This window comes from Colletotrichum godetiae, assembly GCF_030913485.1.
Source record: "Colletotrichum godetiae strain CBS 193.32 chromosome Unknown BDP55scaffold_9, whole genome shotgun sequence".
In the NCBI taxonomy this organism is placed as follows: Eukaryota; Fungi; Ascomycota; class Sordariomycetes; order Glomerellales; family Glomerellaceae; genus Colletotrichum; species Colletotrichum godetiae.
In genome coordinates, this window is record NW_026851257.1 from 129,104 (window position 1) to 153,764 (window position 24,661).

The window sequence follows — 24,661 nt, forward strand, 5'->3', positions numbered from 1 at the left end:
AGTGTGGGAAGGGACATGGAATACGTTTCCCTCGCGTGCCTCGGGGTAGAGGCTCGGAGTGCCGCACCGGCAAAGCAGCTCGCTCTTCTTTCCGCCAGTCCAAGTCCAGAAATTTCTCTCCTCTCTCACAGTCTCACTCTCTAGGTATGTGTCTCTCCTTCCGGCGAGCGGTTCCGCGTAGATTGCCAGCCGCTGGCACCACTACCCTAAAAATTCTCCGCGACGGAAAGGAGACGCGCGAGATCCACAAGATTGCTGCAAGGAGTCATCTCATCCCTGCTTGCGCCTAGGATCTTTAGACCAGGATCTCCCCTTCACGTTTCACCCCTGGCCCACATCTGGAAGCCAAGAGCAGGTGTCATTCGATCACCAGCAGCCTCAAGTGGGTGGGCTGCGTCGAGCGAGAGGGCAGGAGACTGGTCACTGGAGGTGGAGGGGGGGGATGGACGCAAAAGAAGGGACGTTTCGAGACGAATCTGAAGCATCGACATCGAGCCATATGAGAGTAAAAGGGGATAGCTCGGCATTTTACTCTGAGCCTGTTCTGTGTCGTCACTCGTCGCTCGCCAACAGTCTGGCTTCTGATATCCACAACCTCTGGTCTCGCGACCGGGCCCCCGTCCTCCGGGGTGTGAAATAAATCATAATGGGATTTCAGATGGGATTAATCTCGTCTCGCGCTGCCCTCCGCAACCGTAAAACCTTAGTGCTCGTCTCCCATCTCTCAAATAGCCCGTGTTGCTCACACATATTACTAACCTATTACCTGCAATGTCCGCCCCTCCGCCGCCTCCCGCCAGGAACAACTCCTGTTCGACCCGCCTGCAACCTTATGCGACTGGTCAATAGTTGATAATGTTAAACGGGTGCATCCTCGGCGGGAAGCGATGCATCAACCTCGCAGATTACCTTTTTTTACTTGCATGCAACAGCCCCGATGTAATTGTTGTCGCATCAATCTCATCAGTGTTTGACAGTTCTCACTAAGATACTCCCTTGTTCTTCTTGTCCTTGGCCTTCCATGCTTGGTCAGCGTCGGGATGAACCGACGGGCTCGCAATATGCTTCCGGGCCTCCTCTTTTTGCTTATAGCCTGAGTTGAACCTTTTGTCTCGTTCGCCCACGTACTTGGCAAAGTCCAATTGGCCTGGCTGGGTGAAGCTTGTCATGAGTTGCGGTTCGCCCAAGGGCAGCTGGTGGCCCTTGTCGACCTGCCAAAGGTGGAAGACTTTGCCGTACAACTGAACGACTTGCTCCATCTCCTTGTTCTCTGCTGCCTGCCATGCCAAGTCCGGCAGCTTTCCCTGTGGCATGATGAGCATGCCTGACTTGACTTCGTACACATGACTGTGCCAGAGCTTGCGCTCCTCTGATTCCAACGTTTCGTAGAGTTTGGGGGTGATCATGTACTCGATGCCTATGATGCGTGCGTTCTTCTCAGGACTATCGTAGAGGATGCATTGGCGGATGTCTTCGTTCAAGTGTCCACAGTAATGGTTCGCTTCGACGACGCGGCTTGGGTCAGAAGCGTATGCGTGGAAGGCGTTGAGGTGAGCGCAGACGTTGCTTAATGGTGCAAAGTCCTAAGCAGATGTCAGAGACCGTGACATGATGGTAGCTAGTAAGAGGACTAGGACTTACTTGCACTATTGAAGCACCAGCATTGAGCACTTGGTTCTTGGTGCTGATGGTATCTCCGGCATTTGTGGCCGGCTTGGTCGCCATCCTGTTCGATAAGCGAGATTGCAGTGATGCTGTAAGTAAACACCTGCTCGATTCGTTCAAGACCCGGGGATTCGCACGTGTGGCTAATGTCAGAAGGGATCTCCTAGATTGATACAGCAACTGTTGTCGATATCTTGCGTTTTCCCCTCATGCTATTTGGGGGGGGGGGGGGGGGGGGTTCGTACGCTTTGACAGAACCCGAACATCCCCTCTTGACGTCATCAACGCGGTTTCCGCGCTCTATTTTGTGGCTACAATTTCATCATTATTGCGGCATCGAACAATGAGACGGAAACACCAACTGCATCTCGGGGAAGGGAGACCTGCAAATGCGGGCAGCTGCACGGGCAGGGGGGAAAGAAGAGGCGCGGAGCATTGTCTCCTGCCCGTCCACGCCGGCCACGTGCGGAGGCGGCGGGCGGTCGCCCCATTTTCCCGGCGCGGTTTCTCCGGCGCGGGTCTTCCCGCCTTAGCCTTAGCTTGTGCTGCCGGACTCCGATCGGTCGGCGCCGAGGAGGGGCAGAGCCTGTCGGCCGGTGGAGCGGAACAATGCCCTGTGCTCAGATTCGCGTCGGTGATCGACCGTTCCGACTGGCGTCGCAGTCAATCATCTCCACCAAAAGTTTGAAACGGCTGCTGGCCTGACTGGGCTGTGGAATGGTACGAGAGAACCGCGTAAGCACCGATTTGCGCAATAGCGGTTTCGAAAAGGCCAGAGATTGTAACGAGATAAGATGCTGTGCTTGTCGCAGCTTTGACTGCAACTTGAACATGTCTAAAAGGTTTTTGGTTCGCTTTTCCCTTTCTTTTCTTACTATCAAGGACTATCTGACCTAGGTAATATGTTCAGAAAGTACCTTGAGTGCAGCTTACTTGTCAAATCATGTATATTGTCATCTACCTGCACTGCAAAAGACTACACCGAGTCATTACAGATACTCGCAAAACGATCACCAAGTCAATTCCAAAGTGATCCATGATACCTCCTCACAGACACTGATATCCGTACTAGAGCCTAGTGAGCAGGCTACCCTCCTATACGTGATGTCTGTAGGCTTGCCTCGAGTAAGACTAGACGCAGAAGATGCAGCCACAGCTGAAGTCAAAGCTACAGTCGCGCTTGTGTACGTCGGGGTACGCGGCAACGATAGCATCGACATAGTCCTTGCTGAGCTTTATTGAAGTTGTCTGACCCTCGGGGTTGGGTGCAGCCAGAGCGAGAGACGCCAGAGTAACAGCGACGGTTGCGATGAACTTCATTTTGACTGAAAGCAAGACTTCTGTGAAGCTAAGTCTGTTAGTAAATCTAAGTGATTTTTTTTTCTTTCATGATTGAAAATATTGAAGGAGATATTTGGGATGCACGTAATCCCAAAATGACTGGACTTACAATTTTAGAGTAGGATTAAGGATTGAAACTTAAAGCTAGTGTCTAGACCTTTTTAAAATGGCTGATGGCTAGAAAGATCTGAACTGTACCTTTTGAATTGAGGATTCCATTCCCTTTTATACATGATTGCATTGATACTGCTTTTGCTTCGAATCAACAGTCTGTCGCCTGCGTCAATAAGTATTTCGAGCGTTTGAAGTCCCAGCCGTGAGACGCACAGATCTGCCGGCCAGTGATTTGCAAATGCGTCTGAATCCTTCAATCAAACTTGATTCCACGAATAGGAATACTTAGATTATACCGCTAGGATAGGTCTTCTTCGAGTGCTGATCGTGTGACTTTGGTCGCCCATCTACTAGCTCGTCTAGTATTGTCACTTTGAACTTGACAAGACCTGAGTTGAGGTGGGTGAACAGCAAAATCTACTTCACCGTGGGACTTTCACTATGTTCTTCGCCTATATTCGCGACATTGATAAGTGCTTCCCGAATGACCACTGTAAAACCATCTCACAGGCTCGTACATCCTCATGCAGTAAGCCTACATGAAGCTCGCTTACCCTATACCAATCCGTGAGCCGCCAAGACCACCCTAGGAACTTTAAAGAAGGATTGAGAAGAATCATCCCTGTTCATTCGTGGAATCGTTGAGAACCGTAGGATTCAATGTTGCCATTGATGACTTCATGATTGATCCTCAAGTCGTCGTATTAAGATGGCCGGGTTCAACGAGGTCGAGTTGTCCAACGTGACAAGCGAATGGACCAGAATTCGGGTCTCCGCATCGATATTGGAGGAATCAGACTAGACATGATTCTATAACGCGGAGTTGTGAAAGGGAATTCAATTGAGAAGGCTGGTTCTTGCATCAAAGCCTCAGAACTTCTCAGACTTACACTTAGGTAGGGCAAGAAACAAGAAGAGGTTATGTAACTCAGTAAGGGATGTCCGAGGTCCCGGCTTGCCTTGAAGATAGTCGGGTTTTCACAAGTGCATGTATCTATTTAGTTCTGTCCGGTCTCTCTACGGCAGTTATGCTTCTTGATGTGTTCACAAAATGGGAGAGTTGTACGAAGAGCACGATAGCAGTCTATCTTGGCCATGGACCTCGCTCTCCACGCCTTGATATTAACCCGGTCCGAGTACAGTTCTTTTCCATATCCTCTTTTTACTCGGATGATTTAGAACACTGTAGAGTACACATGTGTGGACGTAACAATGTCGCCATGGACCTCAAGCAAGCAGCGCTACTGTACCGCCGGAAAGCCTCAAAGGAGACCATCCAGAGTTCAAAAGTAACGTGCCTTGTAGATGGGGTTTGAAGTGTTAAGGCCTGAACTCAGTAGCTTTTGTTGTCTCCTCAGACCTTCGACTATGTACTTTATAGATATACAGGTAGAATGAAATACTCAATAAACATAGAGACCTAGAGCAAGTAAAGGCCATAGGCCTAGGTCAGAAATGAGACGCTACATGCGTCTCATTCAAGAGAGGCTCTCAAGTTCGTGAAGTCTGTTTGCAATTAGACCGGCATGTCTTACTTTTGAGGAGCATATTTTCTGCTGCCGACACTGAACGATCTCAAACTTAGCCCCTCTCACCATACCATCTGCCGGCCCATCAATCATATGCTCTGTCGCTATCCTATCGAAGGGGCTTTCACCGTTTGCAAACTTTCCACAAATCACATTGGCCGAGAATTTGACGAGTAGGTATCCTCTTGCTCCTCTGCGCTTAAATGCCAGCCACCTATCAATGCCCGCTTTGTCAGCTGTTGTCGACAGCTCTTTGATACATGACTCGCTCACGCTGACTCTTCGTATCAACTACTTCTGTGCTGTGGCCCGCGCCCTCGAGCTCTTTATCTGAGAGATCCTCCAAGATAAGAACCCTTTCTTCACAGAACAAAAAAGAAACCACTTTACGCATCGAAAGTTCAGTTGGGAAGTCTATAGCGTGGGCATCGGAAAATATTCCGACTATCCGCAGCCACTCAGCATATCAGGGTTGTCAGCCCCCTCGTGCCCTGGGAAATGTCTCGCAAACCCCTCATCTCCGCTCCGCTGCCATTTATGACATGCTCAATTCACCGTCCGCCCTAGGCTTATCCTGCGGAGGTCTCCACCCCGCAGATCAACCACCGAACAACACCGCGTACGTGAGACGTCAGTCGCTCGCCAGCAGAGTCATTTCCAACGACTCAAGCCCTGCTTCCAGGTCTTCCAGAAGGTCTCGCACCCCCCATTTCTGGATTCGTCCGCCTGCAGAGGGTGTGGTCGATCTACATAGATGAAAGGAAACAAACCGTTGGCAGCCGGATGAGGTGAGTCGCCCAACCTCGCGGGCCCCTTTGCAGACGCGGGAAAGAGAGGGCGAGCTTACTCGCTCGGCGCTGTGCGTGACCGAAAAGAGAACCCAACTTGAGATCCGACAAATATTCCCCCGAGCAGGTCCCTTCCCAACACGGCCATGTCCCAGAAACCAACAAGCTTCGCTTGTGACCGGTGCAGGGCGGGGAAGCGTAAAGTAGGTCGCCCCGGTGCGAAGAAGAACTCTCCCAAAGTTTTGCTCCATTCTAGACTCCATTCTAGACCCCACGGGGAAGGACCAACTTCCCCGAGCTCCCTTGCTAGTCTCTTAGTCCTTTCATGAACTGCCATGACTAACGAGTTTCTCCCATCGGCAGTGCGATGCTGCCCGTCCTGCATGCTCCTTGTGCAGCAGGCAGAACAGGGAATGTGTTTACACTGAACAACGCCCCAGAAAGTTTGTAACCTGGTTACTTGTGGTTCACCTCGACTAGAAGCAATGCTAAGTAACAACCGGATCATGTCGCTAACGTAATCATCCAGACGGAAATACTGGGATGAGGACTACGTCAGAGCCCTCGAAGCCCAAGTACAGTCGCTGCTCTTGGCTCTAGAAAAGCAAAGCGCCGAGAAGGACTCGTCGCCGCCGTTGTCTCTAAGCGACCGTGCATCTCACTCTGCAGAGCCTGATGTCACTCTCAGAGAAAGTCTCGATGGCGGTGATGCCACTGAAGGTCTCGCAGTCAGCGGCAACGACGGGGACGTCAAGGACGTTGTCTCCATAGAAGACCATGGAGATAGTGCAAGCAAGGACTCGGGGACACAGGAGAGGTCTCAGATGGCAATGGAAGAGCTCTGTGTAATGCTATGGAGAACAAACGTCGGTGACGGGGTAACTATCATCGACGACCCTGCCACTGGGTCTCACTACTCAGTCGACCCCATACAGCCGGCTGTACCGATGGCCCATCAAGTCATCCCTCCAGAACAAGTGCTCGTTTACTGCCGGCAAAAAGGCCTTATACACGAGATGGCGGGTCTCTTCTTGGATAACATCAACCAAGAACACCAGTTCACGCCCTACACGACGACCGACTTTCTCCACAGCTACCCTTACCAATCTCCAGATGAAGTCTTCTTACACAGTGCCATCATAGCAACGGGTACAACCTTTACACGCAGACCCGACGCCACCCTCATAGGAGATGCATTCGCGCAGTTTGCAGAAAGCCTCATCTTCACCTGTTGCAGGCAGAATCCTACACTCAAGGTCATCCAGGGGCTGTCCATGATGTCCTGGCGCTCATTGGCCATGGGGAGAGATCACTTTGGCTGGATGTTCATTTCCATGGCCGCCGGCATGTGCGTACATTTGAGACTGCACGTCCTGGCGCTAGACGAGTGCGAGGCCAGGCAGCTGGAGGCTACGGAGCAGGAGATTCGCACTTTTTGGATGTTTTACATCATTGACCGGACAGCCATCTCTATTCTCGGCCGTAACTGTGCATTGCCGTGGCGGAGAGTCAACGTGCCAGACTTTGAGATGACTTTTGAAAACTCGAAGGCGGGTCTAGGTCAAGTTTCTTTTGCATGGCAGTGCAAATTGTGGTATCTACATGACCAGTACATGGATCAGGTGTAAGTACTGCTTCCTCCGTCTTCCACACAAGTTTCAAAAGGGTGACTATTGACAATCTCAGCTTCTCAACAAACTTCGAATCTCTACCGATATCACAACAAGTACGCATTCTCGTAGCAAGCCAGGACGCACTAAGCGCCTTCTTCCGATCCCGCGATGACAGGCTCCATCTATCGGGCGACTCGACCCCGAAACCAGTCATCCAATTCCACTTGGCCTACCAAATGACAATACTCATCACTATGCCACCTTTTCTCCGCATCTTCGTTGCAATCTCACAAACCTCAGAGACAACCGAGCCCGGGAACACCACTAACAGCAAAAGACAAAACACGGAATTCATGCTCCTGGTCCTTCGCTCCCTCACCGCAGCAGCAACCGCAACATCCCGCCTCGTCCGGACCTACCGCCGCGCCCACGGCTTCGACACCTCCCCGAACCCAGTCATCATTCACCACCTCCTCAGCGCCGCGATCGTGCACCTCATGAACGCGACCAGTTGGACGCCGGCGCTACGGCATCAGAGCACGTACTGGCTCCGACAGTGCCTAGAGCTGCTGCGCGAGCTGCAGGTCTCGTGGCCTGTCCGTGCCGTCAAGAGCATCAAGATCATCCGCGTGCTCGCGCAGCGGTGGGGCGTTATGAGGGCTTTGCCCATCGAGTTTAGCTACCAGATTGAGCAGACAACGGCGCCTGATGCAGAGAGGGACTTGGGTGCGAATATTACGCAGCCCAGGAGTAGGGATATGGGTGAGGCGGACTTAGGTGGCGTGAACCAGGTCCAGTTCGAGTATGAGTGGGATGGGTACGGCGCCACTGCGGCTGACGCGCCACCCGTGGACTTTAGTACCTTGGACATGAGTTCTTTTGCGTCTTTGGGAACTCTCGATGTTTCTGGATTGAGCGGCCAGCGGACGAATGCTATGGGCAGTGTTGACTTTCTGCAAGCCTTTCAGGGGCTCACGGATTGCGAGGACTTCAACTGGCTTTCGAGCAACAATGGGTTATGAGCGGGTTGAGAGATGGGGAAATGCCTCGGCTACGCGTAGCGCAAGGCTCATGTATACAATGTATCCATACCATGAGACGAGACTCTCTTGTCGTTCTGGAAGAATTTGTGGCGATCGAGGCGTTGGGCTGCGATCGATTGATCGGAAAATCTTGGACGGAACGGTTGGAATTTTTTGATTAAAAGTTTGATTTACTTGGACAAAAAAGTCGCAATCATGAAATAGGTATCTAGAGAACAAGCACAGGTTCCTCATCCTCCTTCGCCTCCTTCGTAACACTACCATCCGCCCTAACTAGGATCTTGATCTCCTTATCCACATTAAGCCTCAGAAGATCCGGTCTGCTGTAGTGACCGGTACAATCCGCAAACATCTTCGTCCTGTGGATGGCGTCAAAATCCAACTCGCCATAGATAATGGTCTCCGTGGTCTCGTCAACGGGCTCCGATAGCCTCCGGCCGTCCGGGCCGAAGATGGCAGAGTTTCCGCCGCCGGGGGTGGACATGATGGCGCCGCCCGCGCTGCTGTGCGCCGCGATACCCTTTTCAGAGATGAGCGCCGTGCTATGAAGAACAAAGGCATTTGACTCGATAGCGTATGTGCGAGAGAGGTTTTGACATCCTAATCATGCTGGTTAGTTCAAGCTCCTTGTGTGACCGGAATATCGGAATTTTGAATTCCGACCGGGAACAGTGATTTTGGTGACATACCTTCCGCGCTCATGGACCACATGTCCGGGCCACCCCCGGAATGAGGCGTGACGCTGGGCCATGCCGAGACGTGGATCTCCTCCTTTTGCGCAATTGTGTTATACTTCAAAAGGGGCTGGATGTGCTCCCAGCACGCCAGAGAACCGACTCGCGCAAACGGCAGCTCTGCCACGCTCTTCAAGCAGTGGCCCGACGCGTCGCCAAAGACGGTGCGCTCCATGTGCGTAGGCTTCATCTTGCGGCGGTGCACCTTGATCTCGCCGTCCCCGCCGATGAGAGCCTGCGCAATGAAGAGCGAGTGATTGTCGTTCTCTGAGAAGCCGAGCGAGACGGCAATGTTGTTTTCCTTTGCGCAGGCCTGGATGGTGGCCATCTCGGGCGAGTCGAGCTGTAGCGAGTTCTTGATGTACTTCACGTTGAGATCAAAGTCGATGAGGCGGGTCCAGATCCACACGGGGTAACCGGGGATCCAACACTCGGGGAAGGCAATGAGCTGGGCGCCATTGGAGGCGGCCTCGGTGATGAGCTGGCATGTCTTTGCGACGGCAGCTGGGAGGTCGATCCAGGCGGGTTCGGCCTGGGTGACGGCCACCTTGACAACTTTGCTTGTGTTGGTCATTGTTGCTGTTGCTGTTGCTGTTGCTGCGGGGGTGGAGTTGGTGATACGTAAGGCAAGGTTTGAGAGCAAAGACATGTGAAGAGGAGATGCAACTGCAGGTGAAAAGTAAAAAGCTTGACAGGCTCGCCTGATTTCGGACGACCTCCCGAAGGCTTCCTTTTATATATCTCTTGGATGGCGGTGCTGGCTGACCGGATGTGGGCGCGGCATGTAATAGCTGCAATACTACAGGGTGGTTCGTTACCTGATGAAGATAGCGCCGAGATATGTCTACTAACAAGTTCGTCTTTTCCCATGCAACGCAGACCCAATGATAAGGAAAGTGCGGGGTTAGAGTTTTGCTAATATTCATAGTCTTCATGATAGCAAGGAGATCGTTTCACAATGCGACGGTCATAGGGGGGTGTGATAGATCATGAATTCCGCTAAGCCTCCGTTGCACCGCGGCAGTCAGCCGGGAGCGGAATGCAGACCTCCGCAGTGATACTCCGTCAGCAATATCCAGAGGCACACGACTCGAGCAAGGATGTCAATAGTGCATTATTATAGTGCTAATCATCTTGGATATCAGAGCTATCGGCACATTTGTTACGAAATGCTACTACGAAGGTGTAAAAGGAGCAAGTCAGAATCGGTAGACGTATCAGGGGCCGGAATCCTTTTATGGATTGCGAGGGTAATCCATATCCCGACAAACCCCCTCCCACCGGTGTAACCAAGATATGCCAGGTTCCAACCAGCCTGGCATTCAGCTCATCTCCACCCCAACGCGTCCGCTTCATTCCCCTATCAATCCGGGATCTGAGTAACCGGCCCAGTCGAACCAGGTCAACCAACATCACCAACTCAATAAGCGCCGCCTTCCCAGGGCCGATCATGTCGAGTCCCTTGAGACCCTTCGGATTGCAACTCAAGCCAATCACAATACCCAACCCATTTCTTTTCCGTTATCTCGCGTAGATCAAATCCATCTTGGCCGGCGTCGACGGAATATCCGTTGACACTCAAATAGCTTCCGAACTTCTTGCCCTCCATCCAACCATCCTTCTTCGGTCTCCACACCTTTGTCATGTTCTGCTCGCCCGCCGTCACCGCCACCGCCGCGGCCGCCGGCGACCCGTCTTTGCCGCGGGTCTCCCTCTCATCCGCCCCGGAGCCGGTCCCGGCACCGATTCCCAGGACCGGCAGATCCACGTCTATGACCTCGCCCTTGCCCATAAACGTGAAGCATCGCATTCCGCAGCTTTTGCAAAAGAGAAAGTGTAGGTCTTTCTCATAGACTGTGTAGTCGCCTAGGTCGTTGTACGGGTCAAGGGGCTTCAGGAGGAGAAAATCATCCGGGGCTGAGGCGAGGCGCATGTGGAATATTCCGGCTTTGTGGCAGGTGGTGCAGTTGCATCTGTAAAAGTCTTGATGCGTTCGCGCTTCGGCCCTGGGGACCCGCGCGGGAGGTTGGGCGTGGGGAAACGAGAGAAAGACGATGTACTGCGTCGCACCGCAATGACATGAGCCTCTGTAGGGTCGTCTAACAGGTTGCTCATTCATGATGAAGGCTGTTGATCTGTCGACCTGAAAGTGCTGACTGGTCCCGATTCAGCTTTAGAAAATGCAGTCGGGTGAGAGTGCTTCTTGTTCGAAAGCAAGAGGATTTGGGGCGGGGAAACTCGTGCACACGCGCCCTTGGAGCAACATGGAAAGGAAACATTTGCCCAATTGGCGCGCTCTCACCAATCCCTTGCACGAAACCGGACATATTCGGACCTTCGCGCGGGTGTCACGCCAGCACAACAATTGCGTCGTTGACTAACATCAGGATAATTCTGAGAGTAAACAAATAATCTATCGCGCTAAGAACGCACGTTTCCTGTCCATCATAAGTCCCCGAAGCCTTGCCTTTGTCCTTGTTTATCTTAGAGTTTCCGTGATAAGGCCGTTTGCTTCACCTAGAATAAATACAGGTCATGGACTGGAATAGCAGACCAACACATCAATAGCACGCCAGCTCCGTGCCGTCTGCTCAACCCATCCATCAGATTTTCACCACGGAATTGGCCCATGTCGGTTTGAAAATGTCGCAGATGCTCCGTCAGGTCCCAACGTCGCTAGGTACACTGCCTGAACCGATCCCAATGACGCTTCATCAGGACCCTCGTACGAGTTCATGTTGGTCGCGCAGTAGCCAGGACAACAAATGTTAAACTTCCACATCTTATCGTCCCTGTATCTAGACGCAAAAGTCATCGCTGCGTGGTTGAGCGCGGCCTTGCTCGAACCATACTCGATAAAGTCTCTCACAGGTCCCAGACTTGGGTCTGTCCGAATCGCAAGACTCCCCAGCCCAGAACTGACGAAAATGATGCGCCTGACCTTGGAAGACTCGCAAAGAAGAGGAATAAAGGCGTCTGTGACGGCGACGGAGCCGAAGACGTTGGTGTTGTAGACCGTCGCGAGCTTTTGTCGGATCGAGTCTTCGGGCTTGCCCAAGAGGATTCCAGCATTGTTGATGAGGACGTCGAGATGGCCAAATTTTGTGCGGATGATATCGACGGCTGACTTGATGCTCTCATCGGAAGTGATGTCGAGTACCAAGGGTTCAACATTCAAGCCGGCTTCCTGGAGCTCCGATGCTGCCTTTTCAATGGCTTCTTTCCGTCGCCCTGTCATGAAGACATGGTAGTCCGGGTGCTCTGAGGCTAATCGCTTGGCAGTCTCATAGCCAATGCCCTGGTTGGCTCCAGTCACTAGAGCTACTGTCGGGTCTGCAGACTCTCTGGACATCTTGAACACTACGTCTAGTTCTCGGTTCTAATTTTCAATATCTAGAAGTTGAAGAAGGATGCTGGTCGTCAGTGTAATTGTGATGTTTTTTCTATGATAGTGATGTGTTACAGAGAGAGCTGTCCACATGCAGGTTGGCCATTTAAAATTGAAACTACAAACAGTTCATACATTGACATGGAGCGCAAACGCGTTTGTGTTTGCGCCTCGTGACTTTGTCTCTCGAAATGGCAATTGCTCACATACGTCATCTCAAAGCAACCGACCATTTTTCTTTGGGAAGGCCATGAACGACAACTGAGAGTCTGAGACTGAGACTGAGACTGGAGTCAGACTAGCCTGCCAGCAAAACTTCTACGAAAGTTGATCTACGAAAAGTCTATTGACCCTTGCCCCGTGCCGAAACAATCCTTCACCCAATGCAGATGCTGATCATGCTGCTTCATCGAAGATTCTATGCATGCCTTCCCCTGCATGAACTTTCGTCCCAACTTGATCACCTTGGCATGGCCCGTATCCGGAGTCCGGAATCGCTGGGAGCTGAGAATGTTTGTCGGCGATCTGAAACGGAGTCCACGGATATTCGCGCTTCACGCTGGAAGCCGACGGCCTTGGAACTAGGAACTATTACAGAGCTGTTTCCAAGAAAGCCTCAAATCACCGGAGAGAGACAAGGCCAAACAGGGGCTGAGGTTTGCTCAGATAATTTAGAATATGGGTACGCGTCTAAAGTCTTGCTCATCAGCTAGCAACTGAGCTTACAAGTTCGAAAACGTCAATCCAACATACAGGCTACCTATACGATGATGAATAACTCACTGGCAGATACTACAGTTCTATGATCAAAAGTAACAAAGATAAGTAGTCCCCTATGCGGGCTCGAAGCGACGACGTAGGCAATGAACACATGTTATGGAAGCTGGAAAAGAACTTGCTCATCGACCTTCAGGAAAACACCTGCTAACTTAATCCAATGGACTGCCGTGACTGCTAAGCAAAACAATGCTCGAGGCCAAAAAGAGGGCCCTAACCAGGATTCGAACCTGGGACCTCTCCCAGACGCGTCGTTTAAACCCTAAGGGAGAATCATACCGCTAGACCATCAGGGCTGATTATTAAGCGGGGTACTTCGATGTAAGCGTAGTTCACTGTTTGGTTTTATCAAGCCTCAAGTTTCAGACCAGTGGATTTTGTGACAAAGAATCCTTCTCTCTACCTAAGATAAGTGCCCCACGCCAGTTCTGTCTCAAGATTCACTGGCCAGCCGAAAATATCGCAAATATGGTGTATATGCTTGAACATATGTTCAGATCTTAGTCAGTGAGTCATTCCGGATCCATTGTATAAGAAGCTACTAGGTACTTCAAAAGAGTTTTTCAATTGCTGAATTGTACGTCCGTGGGGTGACTATGATTCCTGAATTCAGGTCCCGACATGATCTATTTGATGTAGTCCTTGGTCAACTGATACTTCGACTTATCGTAGCTCTTGGGCCAAACCCCGCTCTTCCCGGGAGCCAGAATGCCATTGGGGTCTAACGCGTCCTTGATGGTCTGGTTCAACTTGCCAAGCGCATGATTGTTGAAGTCGTACGTATCCGCGATCTGATCCATCAGAGCGACGTGAGTACGGAACTCGCCCCAGCCGTTGTCAGCACAATCCTGGATCATGGTACGGACGAGCCACTGCGCACGGCGACGCATGTCGGGATCCTCCCTGTTGTAAACGATGCATACAATGTTGTCTGTGCAATCTCGCGTGAGTAAATCTCCTCAATACCCCATGGTGACCCAGCGACAAGCTGGGTGACGGATAACTTACGCATTTCACGCATGCCAATGCTGAGAATACCAAAGTAGTCCAGCTTCGCCTCTGCAAAGCGCTTCTTAGCCATCGTGTACTGCTTCATGGCAGACTTGCCATCAACCTTGGAGATTGGTGAGAATGACAAGAATGTGCAGTGAGGGATCCATCTGAGTACACTGGTCAATGCTGCGACGTAGGCACGGGGCGTTTGGATACTTACTGGTTGAGCCACCTGAGCTCGTCCCATGTTGGCAAGCCTCGCATAGTGTCAGCCCGGCAGTGCAAGGTGCTATGCTCCTCTGTACGATCCTCGAGCAGAAACCATCGACTTCCGGGAACCTTGGTCATCTCACGCTTAGTGATTTCAAGGTGGGCTTTGCGGATCGGCTCGGGCCCGTAGGCTGCACCAATGTAGACCCATCGGCCAAGGTCGACCTTCTTAGCCGCAGCATCCAGTTGTTCTTCCGTTAGGGGGGTATTGGGATCATCAGTGTACGCTGTGCGGGGGTGGTAATGCGAAGCATCGAGCGAGATGTGACGAAGGCTAGCGGCATTTTGGAGAACCATGTTCTACAGAGTTTGGTGAGCTGCGCTACGCGTAGAGTCTCAAGGGAGTAACTTACAACACGGAGCGGACGAATGATATCGACGACAGCCTCAAGATCTTCATCCTTCTCGTATGTAACCATGAAGGGAGTAATTCCAGGCGGTGCAGGCATGAGCTATCCATCAGTCAGCTTCGCCTCATCTTAGGGCCAATTTAGGTAGTCTCCTCTTCTGGCTTCTAACTTACCCACATGCCCATCTTCGTGACAATAGCGTTGTTACTCTGAGAGAAAATTCCGTCGTTGATTGGGCCAAATCCGTAAGGGAAAAGTTGCCAACACTCGTTCTGATGCTGATCTTGAGGTGGCACTCCTTGAGCCGCCTGCTTGCGACCCTCGGGGCTCTGCATGGCACCCATGCCCGTGCGAACAACCTCTCCACTGGCCAGCACGACTTCCATACCACAGTGCATCATCCAGTGATCGCCGTATGGAGTGAAGCCAACACCATGGTCCAGGGCGTTTCCGATCATGGAGCCGTAGCCAAGCTCCGGTGAGTCCAGCCACACCTTGTCCCGCAAGCCGTTGTCGTCGAGGTACTTCTGCATCTGCAGATAGGTAACGCCAGGTTCAACGAGACAGTAGCAGTCCGTCGCATTGACCTCGATGATGCGGTTCATGTGCTTTCCTAGGTTCATCACCAAACTTCCGGTTACTCTCGGAGCGGCACCGCCATAGCCGATATTGTGGCCTTTGCTGTAAGTCCACACAGGAACGAGATATTCGTTACAGAGCTTGATGACTGCTTGAATATCTGTCACATTCCGTGGGTGGATGAGTGCGCTGCCGACAAACTCCTCACGCTCGTAGAGGGAGTGCATGTCGTGCGTCTGGCAGTCAACGGTTTGATAGTCGCCATCATCCAGAGGAGTATCTTTGGTAATGATCTGGAGGTTATCCTTTCCGACTGCCTTCTGAAGGCTCGCTGCGAACTCCTGGAACTTCTCCGTGGAAACTCCAGGAGGTAGAAACCGAGGAGCTGGTGCCGCACCGTTCGATGCGTGCCCTCCATTCGCTGACGTGACGCCTGGTGCCATGATTCTGTCGATAGTCTAGTAGAATTAGTGCAGTAATGAAGAGTTGATGATGAAATATGCAGTTATTTCTGGATTGAATCCAAATAATCAATGTTGTTGCTGTTCGTAGTCACAAGTCTGAATTCGCAAGCCTTTACCTTGAAGAGGGGGCAGAGCTGATTTATTGATGAGGGCTTCCGGTCTATGACGTCCGTGAGCTTCGACCTAGCTCTAGAGCTTAGGATGAGCTGTTGCCAATATCCATATCATGGCAGACCTTCGGAAGTTCGGCCTCCACAGATGACCGCGGATCCAGTCCGCGCGGGGCTGTAAGCGCGGAGTAGCACTTGGACTACTCGATATCAAACATCTCCTACATGAGAATGCCCGTTCCTGAAGAGAACGGCTCTCTTGGAATTCCCTCAAGTGGCTGCATGGCATTGAATCAAACTTCCAAGAGTCCGATGGGAACGTCCGTATCACTATCCTCACCTGACTAATGAAGTGCAGAAAGAGTTAAGACTCCATGTCCCATTGGAAGTACAACGGCGGACTGCCGATAGTTACGGAATGTGCGGCGACTTCGTAATCTTGGCCATCTCTGCAGCTGCCATATCGTCTGATCAAGTGGGATGTTTAGAGTTGTGTTTGACTTGCCGAACTCGGATTTCAACCTTTGGCCAAGCCTCTCAAGATGATACAGAGTAAAGAAGTGACGGGCGCCGACAAGAAGCCATCACTACTTGCCTTATACGAATACCCACGAAAACGAGTGTTTCGCTGACGAAGTGAATCATACGCTGCCATGGCTTGTGGTTTCGCCTGATCTTTGCAGGTCTATACGGCTAGGTTGTCCTTGTTTGTTTCGATGTGTCTCCGCGTTTTAACTAAGCACGCGGCCCACGGCTATCTAAGCTTGACAGCAGGCAGGCCACAGCCTCCTTGTTCGACTTCAAGATGAAAGGTTACTGGGTATGAGTAAGTTCCCTGAAGCAGTCAGCATATCCATGCACTGCCCGCAAGACGACGGTCCACCTAACAACGGTAATGCAGTGACGTTGTCGTGACTTGATACCGGACTAAACTCAATGTTGTTCTTCGCCTTGAACGTGAACGGCGACCCTATGAGGAGGACGGCGGACAAAATTGACCAACTGGAAGACTTCGGCCCTCGGTCTAATTTTCAGTTCCACGAGTATCTCGGTTGACGGAGTGTAACGTAGATCTGATTAGGAAGTTACCACTTCAGGCGAACGGTGTTTAATTAAGATGCCCAGAGTATGGTAAAGCTATAAAGATTTAAGGGTGCCCTACTTCCTACATGTCAGCGTCATATGAGCATGCTTAATAACATTTCCATTTTATTCCTCTTGAATCTTATGCTGCACACACTTTCGTTGATTTCAACATGGTGCCAGCAGCTATTTACAATCCCGTAAAGGATGGTCTCGAGGCGCCATTGAAATCTCCTCAGAAGTTCAACGCCTTCAGCTCGAGTGTCAACGACGGTACCATTCCCATTGACCCTCCCCTCAACCCAAAGCATCGGTGGTGGTGGGATAAATGTGCACCACTTCTCAACACTCTGCTCAACAGCGCCGAGTCATATACACCGGAAGAAAGGGCAGATCACTTACGCGTCTTCCGCGATGTTGTTGTGCCTTCGTTCGGGATTCCGACACCAAAAGCAAAAGTAAGACCGCTTTTGACTTACGATGGATCTACTTTCGAACCATCTTGGAATTTCACCAAGGGAGATGACGGCGTAATTCGTTACACATTCGAGCCCTTGGGAGACACTGCCGGTTCTACCGACGACCCCTTCGCTGGAGAAATTGGCAGGTCCATGATCCCAATTCTCTCTCAAGTCTCTTCCGATGTCGACATGCGATGGCACGAGCAACTCGTTGATGCGTGGTTTCTCACACCCCAAGAAGCCGTAGCTGCTCGTCAAGCGATGCCTTCTTTCGTCAAACGCATACCGCAGCTTTTCCTTGCCTACGACATGAAGCGTTCGAAGCGCATTCTCAAATCTTACCACTTTCCCGTCCTCAAGCACTTTGCGACAGGAGCGACGACGTCAGATCTCGTTTTCGACATGATCCCTAGGCTACAGCCTTGCGGAGACAGGCTCGCAGCATCGGCCGCAAAGTTGCAAAAGTATTTGGCGACGTGCAAAGAGCCGTGCATAGTTGAGATGATGGCTGTCGACTGCATCGACCCCACCAAGGCGCGCGTCAAGGTCTATGCTCGGACAACGTCAAACGCAAAGTCAGTTCTGGCAGACGTCTTCACCCTCGGTGGAGCCCAGACTGACGAGGCCACCTTGAAAGGCGTAGAGACCGCGGAAAAAGTATGGCATCTGCTCCTCGACGAGCCACAGGGCATGACGGCGGAACAACGAAAAGACGCTCGCGATATGCAGAACCTGCACAAGGGCATCTGCTTTGCATTTGAGTTGAAGCCGGGAGCGGAACGTATCGATATCAAAGCACATTTACCATGGGGTCAGACTGCGAGTAGCGATGCGCAGACCATGAAGAACTTTGCGCAAGCTCTCAGAAATTTGGGATGGGACGAGTCTGCAGACAAGTTCTACCGAGGGGCGATGGAAACGTCAAAGCTGTCAGTTGAACCAAGAATATCACTAAACATTTTACAAACGCTAACGAATTCAAGACCTGGTAGGGACTACTCTAAGTCTGGAGGGCTCTCTTACGTCTCGTACAACTACAACGAGACTGGGCCTTATATGTCTTCTTACTTCTCTCCGAAAGTACAAGGAGACTAAAATCGGACCGGATAATGAAGCTGCTGGGTAGCTATCTGTGTTGATGAGGAAGCGTGTTCATAACGAGGCGCAATTTGACAGGGTGACGTTGGCGGGAGGAGCCTGAAACCCTTCAGAGTTGCCCCTCGGACTTTATAAATGACAGGATATACGCTGAACTTGACGGTATCTGGATATGACGTAGATTTTGTATGTGTAAATTGTTCAAGCTTCTGATGTTCAATTTTTCCAGACTTCTCGCTGTCGACTCCTCAAGCACTCCTACTCTGTCTACTACCTAGTGAGTAATGTGCAGAAACGTCGCTCAATAATACTGTGCAGGTAAACTAAAGCACGTCCTGCTCGATACTGCAGTCTCGAAAAAGATATAGTCAAGTCAAACAAAACGGTCCAGAAAACGGACCTCAGGATTCGTGAGCTGCCATTGCTTAGCTGGCACTGTCTGGAATTGAAATCCTTCCACAACCATCAGTAATCAGTTCAGTGTAGATCTGCATCTGACTTTTACAGCGAGTTGTACATCCTTTGTCTCTGCCTGGCAACTTGCGCACTGCAGCATTGTAACCAACTACAACTCATGGTCGGACACGCATTGCCAACGTGGCTGACATGCTCTTATTTTTCGCATCGCATCGGACATGGCATTAGTCCGTGAAGACCCGCCGAGTCAATGCCGTCCGCAGTTGCGGAGGGCCGGGCACTGGTGTTTCCCCGATGACCGCCGGGATGATCAACGGACTAGGGCTACCGGGGCAACGGTGTCAATACCGCAGTAATCAAGGAGATGCTACGGGATACAACGTTGCCCGCCGGTGCCCCAGGTTTCAGGTGTATGGCACTTCCAGGCTCCGGGAGGCTAAAGGCCGGCGGCCATGCAAACTTGATGGAGCGACGTAGAGAGGAAACGAAGCCTGGAGCGAGGACAGGTCCGAAAGCGATCAACGAGAATGCGACGGGATTGCAGTGCCGAAGGTTGCGGACCATATCAAGTCAAGCGGCCAGGAGTGCCAGGGTACTGGAATTTTCCCGGTCTCCTTGTATGTTAATGAAACTTAGACTTTGCGGAGGTCCTTCGTCGATCCCCCACCTCATCGCCGCTTTGTCCGCCGCGTCGTTTCGAAAGCATCGGATACCCTAAAACGGCAAGCTTCTCTTTGCGAAGCCTACCGCCTACTGTTCTATGTTTCTTTCTGTCAGTCCAACGTCAACATCATAGCCCACATGCTGCGCTGTCTGTGTCCTGACTTGCAGTAGTCTCACAAGAGATGCAGAGCTTCCGCTCCCGCTCCCCATAAGGCAAGTGAATACCCTTGTCAAGTTCGTCTGAAGTTTTGAAGGAATGCTTGAAACCTCTTATTCGGCAGTCGTACTCCACTGTTCTATTTGACAGGGCTATCTCGCAACTAGAAACATCGGGGAAGAGCTGAGGCCCTGAGTTCGCAATGGCGCCAACGACGCGGCTCCGGGACCCAATGCAGTGTTTCCTTCCAGAAGATCGCCGTATATGGCAACCCCACAGCAATAAAGCCACAACTTTGACTCCGGTTAGCATAATCTTTGACATTGAGGGTCCAGGCGTGGATGGCCTGACGTGGTGGCAGCCGCGGGAGTACCCCAAAACGGACATAGGAAATGGCACTCCACCTAGAGCCGCCGGGCCGCGGTGTCGTACCGTGAGATCATTGTCGGACTCACGCCTTCAGTGTCATGCATCTAAAGAATACCGGGTAACGATAAACGGCTCCGTAGAACACGGGCCCACGTTTGGCAGTATATAACCAACTTTAATCACCTTCTATAGCAGCTTTTAGCATCATTATCATTCATCAACCACGATCACATCCACACAAGCAACCAAGAACTACTTACAATCATCAACCAATCACTCCAAATTTACTCTCAATCACCTCAATCAAACATTATCAATATGTCTGCACCACCTGCCGGAGGCGTTACTGAGCGCATGATTATCCCCGTTAAGGGAACCAAGGAGGACTGGAAGGAACCTCTTAAGACCTACCTCCTTGCTCTGAAGACTCAAGACGGGTACCTTCGCACAAGATGGGGACCTTGGTCCGAGAACGAGCAGGTTCTTGATCTCATCTCTGGTAAGTTCAAAGTCACTTTTCCCATACAACCTGAACATGTCTAATTCATCACAGGCTGGAAGTCAAAGGAGTCCCGCGACAGCTTCTTTGCGTCTTCTGAATGCGCAAAGGCCATGGAGCAATTCAAGACAGTCATGACTGGCCCGGTCAAGTCGTACTTCATCAAGTTCGTTCCGTACGCACCCAGAGCCGCCATCGACTCTCCTATTGCCGAGACCATCACAATCAGCGGCTCCACCATGTCTGAGAATGACATGCGAGCTCAGTTCGAGAAGGTCCGCGGTATGGATGGCTTCAATGACTTTGCCAGCGGTTTCTCGACCGAAGAGGTGGACGGTGGCGGCAAGGTGTTCGTCGCGGCTCTAGGATGGGAGAGTCTGGAGAAGAGCAGAGCTGCCGACAAGTCTGTCTATGTTCCTGCCAGCGGCAAGGTGGAGTCTCACCACGTCAACTTCCACTACCCCATTAAGGGCTTCTCTGTTACCAACACCCACTAGATGAGGTATTCATGACGCATTTTAATTGGGTATCTAGACGGATCATTGACCGATAGCGATAGTCCAGTAGCTTGCAATTGACTTTTCTGAAGCCACAATTTGAACTTGTGATTGTTTCGTATTACAATTGTGACTTGTCAATAGTTCGTCTAACCTACCTTATGAAGTCCAAGTAGTACGTGAGTATTGGCAACCATGCTAAGACCTTGAGGAAAGCCTTTACGAAGCCGTCGACGTCTTTTCAGATGCCAAGATGGCGCTCAAGCTGGTCCCACGCACTAGGATTGATCCACCGCGCACGTATTCCCGCAGAAGGGGGGCAGGTACCCTCCCCGCAGCACCTGTGTCGTGGCATAAAGTTTGAGTGGCCGACGAGCCCGACATATATCAGACCGTCTGAGACAGATGCGGATAGATGTATGCGCCGAATTGCGAGGTTGACGTGCCTCAACAGATGTAGATGCGTTCGACGAGTGACGCTGCTTGACAGACGACAAGGTTCCGCACCTTGTGCTCGGACTCGGGGCGGGAAGATGCGTCTGTCAAACCGGGGGTCCGGCACAATGATCAACCCTGCACAGAGCAGGCGAGCGGTTCTCGCGAGACTCAGATACAACGACTTCTCACATTTAATGTCTTGAATGCAAGAATGCTGACGCGGTTGACGGTTCTTTCGGGGGGCTATTCTTCGATGGGCGCGGGCTCTGGCCCGATAGCCCCGCATATCCTTCAACCGGCTTAAATAGTTCATAGGAGACGCAGTTGATGTTGACTGCGCCAAACCCAGCATCGACAAGATCTTTCAGACTGGTTTTCCCCTATCAGCCTTACTATCATAGCAGAAACAGTGTTCACAATCACAATGGCACCTAAGATTCAGAAAGTCGCCATTGCAGGAGTAAGCTCGTGTCCCAAACATAGTCTAGCCGAATGATGTGTAACTGACTATGAAAGGCCACTGGAAATGTTGGAAAAGCAACTATGAAGGCATTGCTTACAGACGGATTTGATGTTACTGTTTTGGTCCGCAAACAGAGCTCTTTTCCTGACGGGGTCAACATCAAGGTGGTCGACTTTGCTTCTTCTGATGCTATCAAAGATGCGTTACAGGGCCACCAAGCTTTTGTGGACTGTACGCTTGTCCATGACGATACTCCGTCAAGATTGATAGATGCTGCTGCTGCGGCTGGAGTCTATCGTTACATTCCATCAGACTTCAGCTTGGACTTCAACAACCGCAACGTTCATTCGGTGCCCGTTTTCTTCAAGAAAGACATGAATGACAAACACTTGCTGAAGAAATGTGAAGAAACTGGAATGACCTGGAGTGTCATATGCAACGGCGCGTTTTTGGATTGGAACTTACGGACCGGCTTCATGAATATCGACATCTACAACAAGAAAGTCGATTATATCAACGAGGGGAGTAATGTCCAAGTCTGGACCACGCTCGAATCAACTGGCAAGGCCGTTTCGGGAGCCCTCCTTCACCATGTAGAGACGGAAAACAAACCTGTTTACGTGCATTCTGTCAACAAGAGCCAAAAACAGATGGTGGACCTGTGTAAGGAGGCGTTGGGGTCTGACGGCTGGACTGAGTCAACGTCGAACATGGATCAGGTATTTGCTGGAGCTTTGAAAGAGTTCCAGGCGGGAAATTACAGTATGAACGTTTTCGGCGACATGATACGCTATGCGAACTCCAGGCCGGAAATTTCCTGCCCTTGGCCCAAAGACGACAATCCTATGCTTGGAGTCAAAGAAATGTTAGATGATGAGGTGGAGAGCCTGGTAAAGTCGATTGCAAGAGAAAAGACAACTTAAGTAGTGATATAACATGTACCATGGATTAGCAATATAAAATGTCTCTATTTGAGTGTACACCAGACCAGTTCATGTTACCTTACATTAGTCGGAGAGCCGTCAGAATTTGAGAGTTAAGAATTCGGACTCCACTTCATAACAGAGACTGTTTACACGAATTTTGCGATGAAATGCGAATGACTTGTCACAGGGTGTGAGTTTCATAGCTTTCATCTGCCTGGGAAGGTTCTAGGTTCAAGAGGATCTCGGAAATTCAAGGAGAAGGTTATAGTATAATTCTCCTCACTCTAGATTGAGCTGCCTGAGCTGCCTGGCTAGTACGACTCTCTTCTTGAACAACATATCTCTTATTATTGCCGAATAAGAGACCATTTTGCATGTTATGACTTTGCTCTCAGGTCACCGATTGTTCTCGAAGGCTTCAATATCAATTTAAAACAAGTTCTTGCAAAAAGCTCCCAACTCAGTGCTGAAGAACTAGAGCTGACTATAAAGAAAATGTGGCAGATTTGTAAATCGAATGTCTGAAGCACGTGAAGAGAAACCTCTAAAACCCATATCTTGCTTTTTGGGGAATCTTTGGTGTTACCATACAAGCCTCGCCATCATGATTAATAGGTGGCAAAGCCCTGTATCGTATACATGGAGTCAAACTTTCTCAAATGAGCAGTAATATATTTCGCGGGTACGGCAGTAGCGCACAATGCAGCCAGTCCTCGACCTCTCAACCCACTGTCAGATAGTTTCCTCCCTTTCATGACGTACTTTGATTGACTGACTCAGCTGTGCGACTCAGTTCTGCTCCCCCGTTGATAAATACTGATTCATGATGCCCCAGCGTGAAAGGAGACTAAAGATGACTGCTCGTATGTTAATCATCAATGCGAGCCTTAGCTTTCGACGATCAACGTGGAGATAACTCTATCAGGCTGTGTGCTTGACAGAAAGTATTGGCACGGGCCTGGTACGTTGTTGAGAGAAACTCATCAATGTGAGTAGAAGTGGAAATGCTAACACATACTTAAGTGGGAACTGGCAAGAATAGCGGTTTGGCATTTCATTTCCGTAGCGCAATGTCAGGTGCGCTTTAGATGCCCCCAGTGGCCCTTGATCACTCTATCAAATGTACGGAAGTAAGTTGACATACAGGCCCAGACCACTTTCCAGATCCACCTTTTCTGCCTAATATTCCAACACCAGGTCTTGCTTCACAGAGTCTCTAGAAAAGGCTCATAGATGGGAGGGATAACTATTGAATCGGTACTCTGATGTTATAACCGAAACAGAGGAGGACATGTGGGCAAGCGAGTTGGTATCTTATTCCAACCATTATACAGTGGTTTTTTTCCAGCTTTACAGGCGCAAAAGATCAACCTCAACGGGATCAGCTTTTAAAAAAAGAAATCATACAATATAGTACGCAATTTAACTATATAATACGCATAATATGCCCTATATATACGCTTAACTCAATATAATAATTTCAATCTAAAAGACACGATATAATATAAGTAAGTAGGTTACCTATCAATTATATAGTGGCGCAGGCCGTCAAGGTCGACAATAAAGGTCGACCGTTAAAGTCGGCCTTAAAGGTCAAAGGCCGCCGGAGATATTCTAAATTCTAACGTCGAAGTAAAGGCTTCCGGAAAAAAGGCTAATATAGCTAATATCTTACTACTTTACTATATTAAAGCTTATAAAGATTCTTTTTATTCTCATCACATTCCATATTATATACATAAGTATAAATACTCCATCACTTATAAACCCACTAAATAACAACATCCACCAGCTAAATAAGTAATCAGACAATCAATTTAACAGTAAACTAG

The 24,661-nt window shown here is 50.4% G+C and overlaps 10 protein-coding genes and 1 non-coding gene across 11 annotated transcripts; 4 read left to right on the top strand and 7 right to left on the bottom strand.

Moving 5' to 3' along the window:
* Positions 1-983: 983 nt before the first annotated feature.
* BDP55DRAFT_725851 (uncharacterized protein) lies at positions 984-1,725 on the bottom strand (the record flags this gene model as incomplete). Its single annotated transcript, XM_060579058.1, has 2 exons — positions 984-1,583; positions 1,642-1,725. 2 exons carry the CDS (start codon positions 1,723-1,725, stop codon positions 984-986), a joined length of 684 nt encoding a protein of 227 aa, XP_060432712.1.
* A 362-nt stretch (positions 1,726-2,087) lies between these two features.
* Positions 2,088-2,985, bottom strand: BDP55DRAFT_712784 (uncharacterized protein; the record flags this gene model as incomplete). Its single annotated transcript, XM_060578219.1, has 3 exons — positions 2,088-2,558; positions 2,599-2,641; positions 2,854-2,985. The coding sequence occupies 3 exons, from the start codon at positions 2,983-2,985 to the stop codon at positions 2,329-2,331; spliced, it is 405 nt and encodes a 134-aa protein (XP_060432713.1). The 3' UTR covers positions 2,088-2,328.
* A 2,819-nt stretch (positions 2,986-5,804) lies between these two features.
* Positions 5,805-8,072, top strand: BDP55DRAFT_691790 (fungal-specific transcription factor domain-containing protein; the record flags this gene model as incomplete). Its single annotated transcript, XM_060577028.1, has 4 exons — positions 5,805-5,854; positions 5,967-7,061; positions 7,124-7,776; positions 7,828-8,072. 4 exons carry the CDS (start codon positions 5,805-5,807, stop codon positions 8,070-8,072), a joined length of 2,043 nt encoding a protein of 680 aa, XP_060432714.1.
* A 229-nt stretch (positions 8,073-8,301) lies between these two features.
* On the bottom strand, positions 8,302-9,401 carry BDP55DRAFT_546606 (carbon-nitrogen hydrolase; the record flags this gene model as incomplete). Its single annotated transcript, XM_060568671.1, has 2 exons — positions 8,302-8,693; positions 8,783-9,401. 2 exons carry the CDS (start codon positions 9,399-9,401, stop codon positions 8,302-8,304), a joined length of 1,011 nt encoding a protein of 336 aa, XP_060432715.1.
* Positions 9,402-9,928: 527 nt separating this feature from the next.
* Positions 9,929-11,247, bottom strand: BDP55DRAFT_653908 (uncharacterized protein). The gene has a single exon (XM_060574226.1). The coding sequence runs from the start codon at positions 10,944-10,946 to the stop codon at positions 10,248-10,250; it is 699 nt and encodes a 232-aa protein (XP_060432716.1). The 5' UTR covers positions 10,947-11,247; the 3' UTR covers positions 9,929-10,247.
* Positions 11,248-11,438: 191 nt separating this feature from the next.
* Positions 11,439-12,179, bottom strand: BDP55DRAFT_629017 (short chain dehydrogenase; the record flags this gene model as incomplete). The annotated part of the gene is made up of 1 exon (XM_060571968.1): positions 11,439-12,179. One exon carries the CDS (start codon positions 12,177-12,179, stop codon positions 11,439-11,441), a length of 741 nt encoding a protein of 246 aa, XP_060432717.1.
* Positions 12,180-13,201: 1,022 nt separating this feature from the next.
* BDP55DRAFT_t101 lies at positions 13,202-13,288 on the bottom strand. The gene has a single exon. It is a non-coding gene; the product is annotated as a tRNA-Pro (tRNA).
* A 124-nt stretch (positions 13,289-13,412) lies between these two features.
* BDP55DRAFT_605008 (FAD binding domain-containing protein) lies at positions 13,413-15,627 on the bottom strand (the record flags this gene model as incomplete). The annotated part of the gene is made up of 6 exons (XM_060571100.1): positions 13,413-13,569; positions 13,665-13,923; positions 14,001-14,152; positions 14,206-14,555; positions 14,609-14,707; positions 14,779-15,627. The coding sequence occupies 6 exons, from the start codon at positions 15,625-15,627 to the stop codon at positions 13,497-13,499; spliced, it is 1,782 nt and encodes a 593-aa protein (XP_060432718.1). The 3' UTR covers positions 13,413-13,496.
* Positions 15,628-17,014: 1,387 nt separating this feature from the next.
* Positions 17,015-18,397, top strand: BDP55DRAFT_546720 (aromatic prenyltransferase; the record flags this gene model as incomplete). Its single annotated transcript, XM_060568688.1, has 2 exons — positions 17,015-18,231; positions 18,286-18,397. The coding sequence occupies 2 exons, from the start codon at positions 17,015-17,017 to the stop codon at positions 18,395-18,397; spliced, it is 1,329 nt and encodes a 442-aa protein (XP_060432719.1).
* Positions 18,398-20,244: 1,847 nt separating this feature from the next.
* BDP55DRAFT_712788 (uncharacterized protein) lies at positions 20,245-21,002 on the top strand (the record flags this gene model as incomplete). The annotated part of the gene is made up of 2 exons (XM_060578220.1): positions 20,245-20,505; positions 20,560-21,002. Exons 1-2 carry the CDS (start codon positions 20,325-20,327, stop codon positions 21,000-21,002), a joined length of 624 nt encoding a protein of 207 aa, XP_060432720.1. The 5' UTR covers positions 20,245-20,324.
* A 253-nt stretch (positions 21,003-21,255) lies between these two features.
* Positions 21,256-22,826, top strand: BDP55DRAFT_691797 (uncharacterized protein; the record flags this gene model as incomplete). The annotated part of the gene is made up of 4 exons (XM_060577029.1): positions 21,256-21,270; positions 21,877-21,900; positions 21,957-22,472; positions 22,542-22,826. 4 exons carry the CDS (start codon positions 21,256-21,258, stop codon positions 22,824-22,826), a joined length of 840 nt encoding a protein of 279 aa, XP_060432721.1.
* Between the last annotated feature and the right edge of the window lie 1,835 nt (positions 22,827-24,661).

Coding starts and splice junctions, on each gene's coding strand:
- BDP55DRAFT_653908 (XM_060574226.1), bottom strand. CDS start 10,946: ATGAATGAGCAACCTGTTAGACGACCCTACAGAGGCTCATGTCATTGC.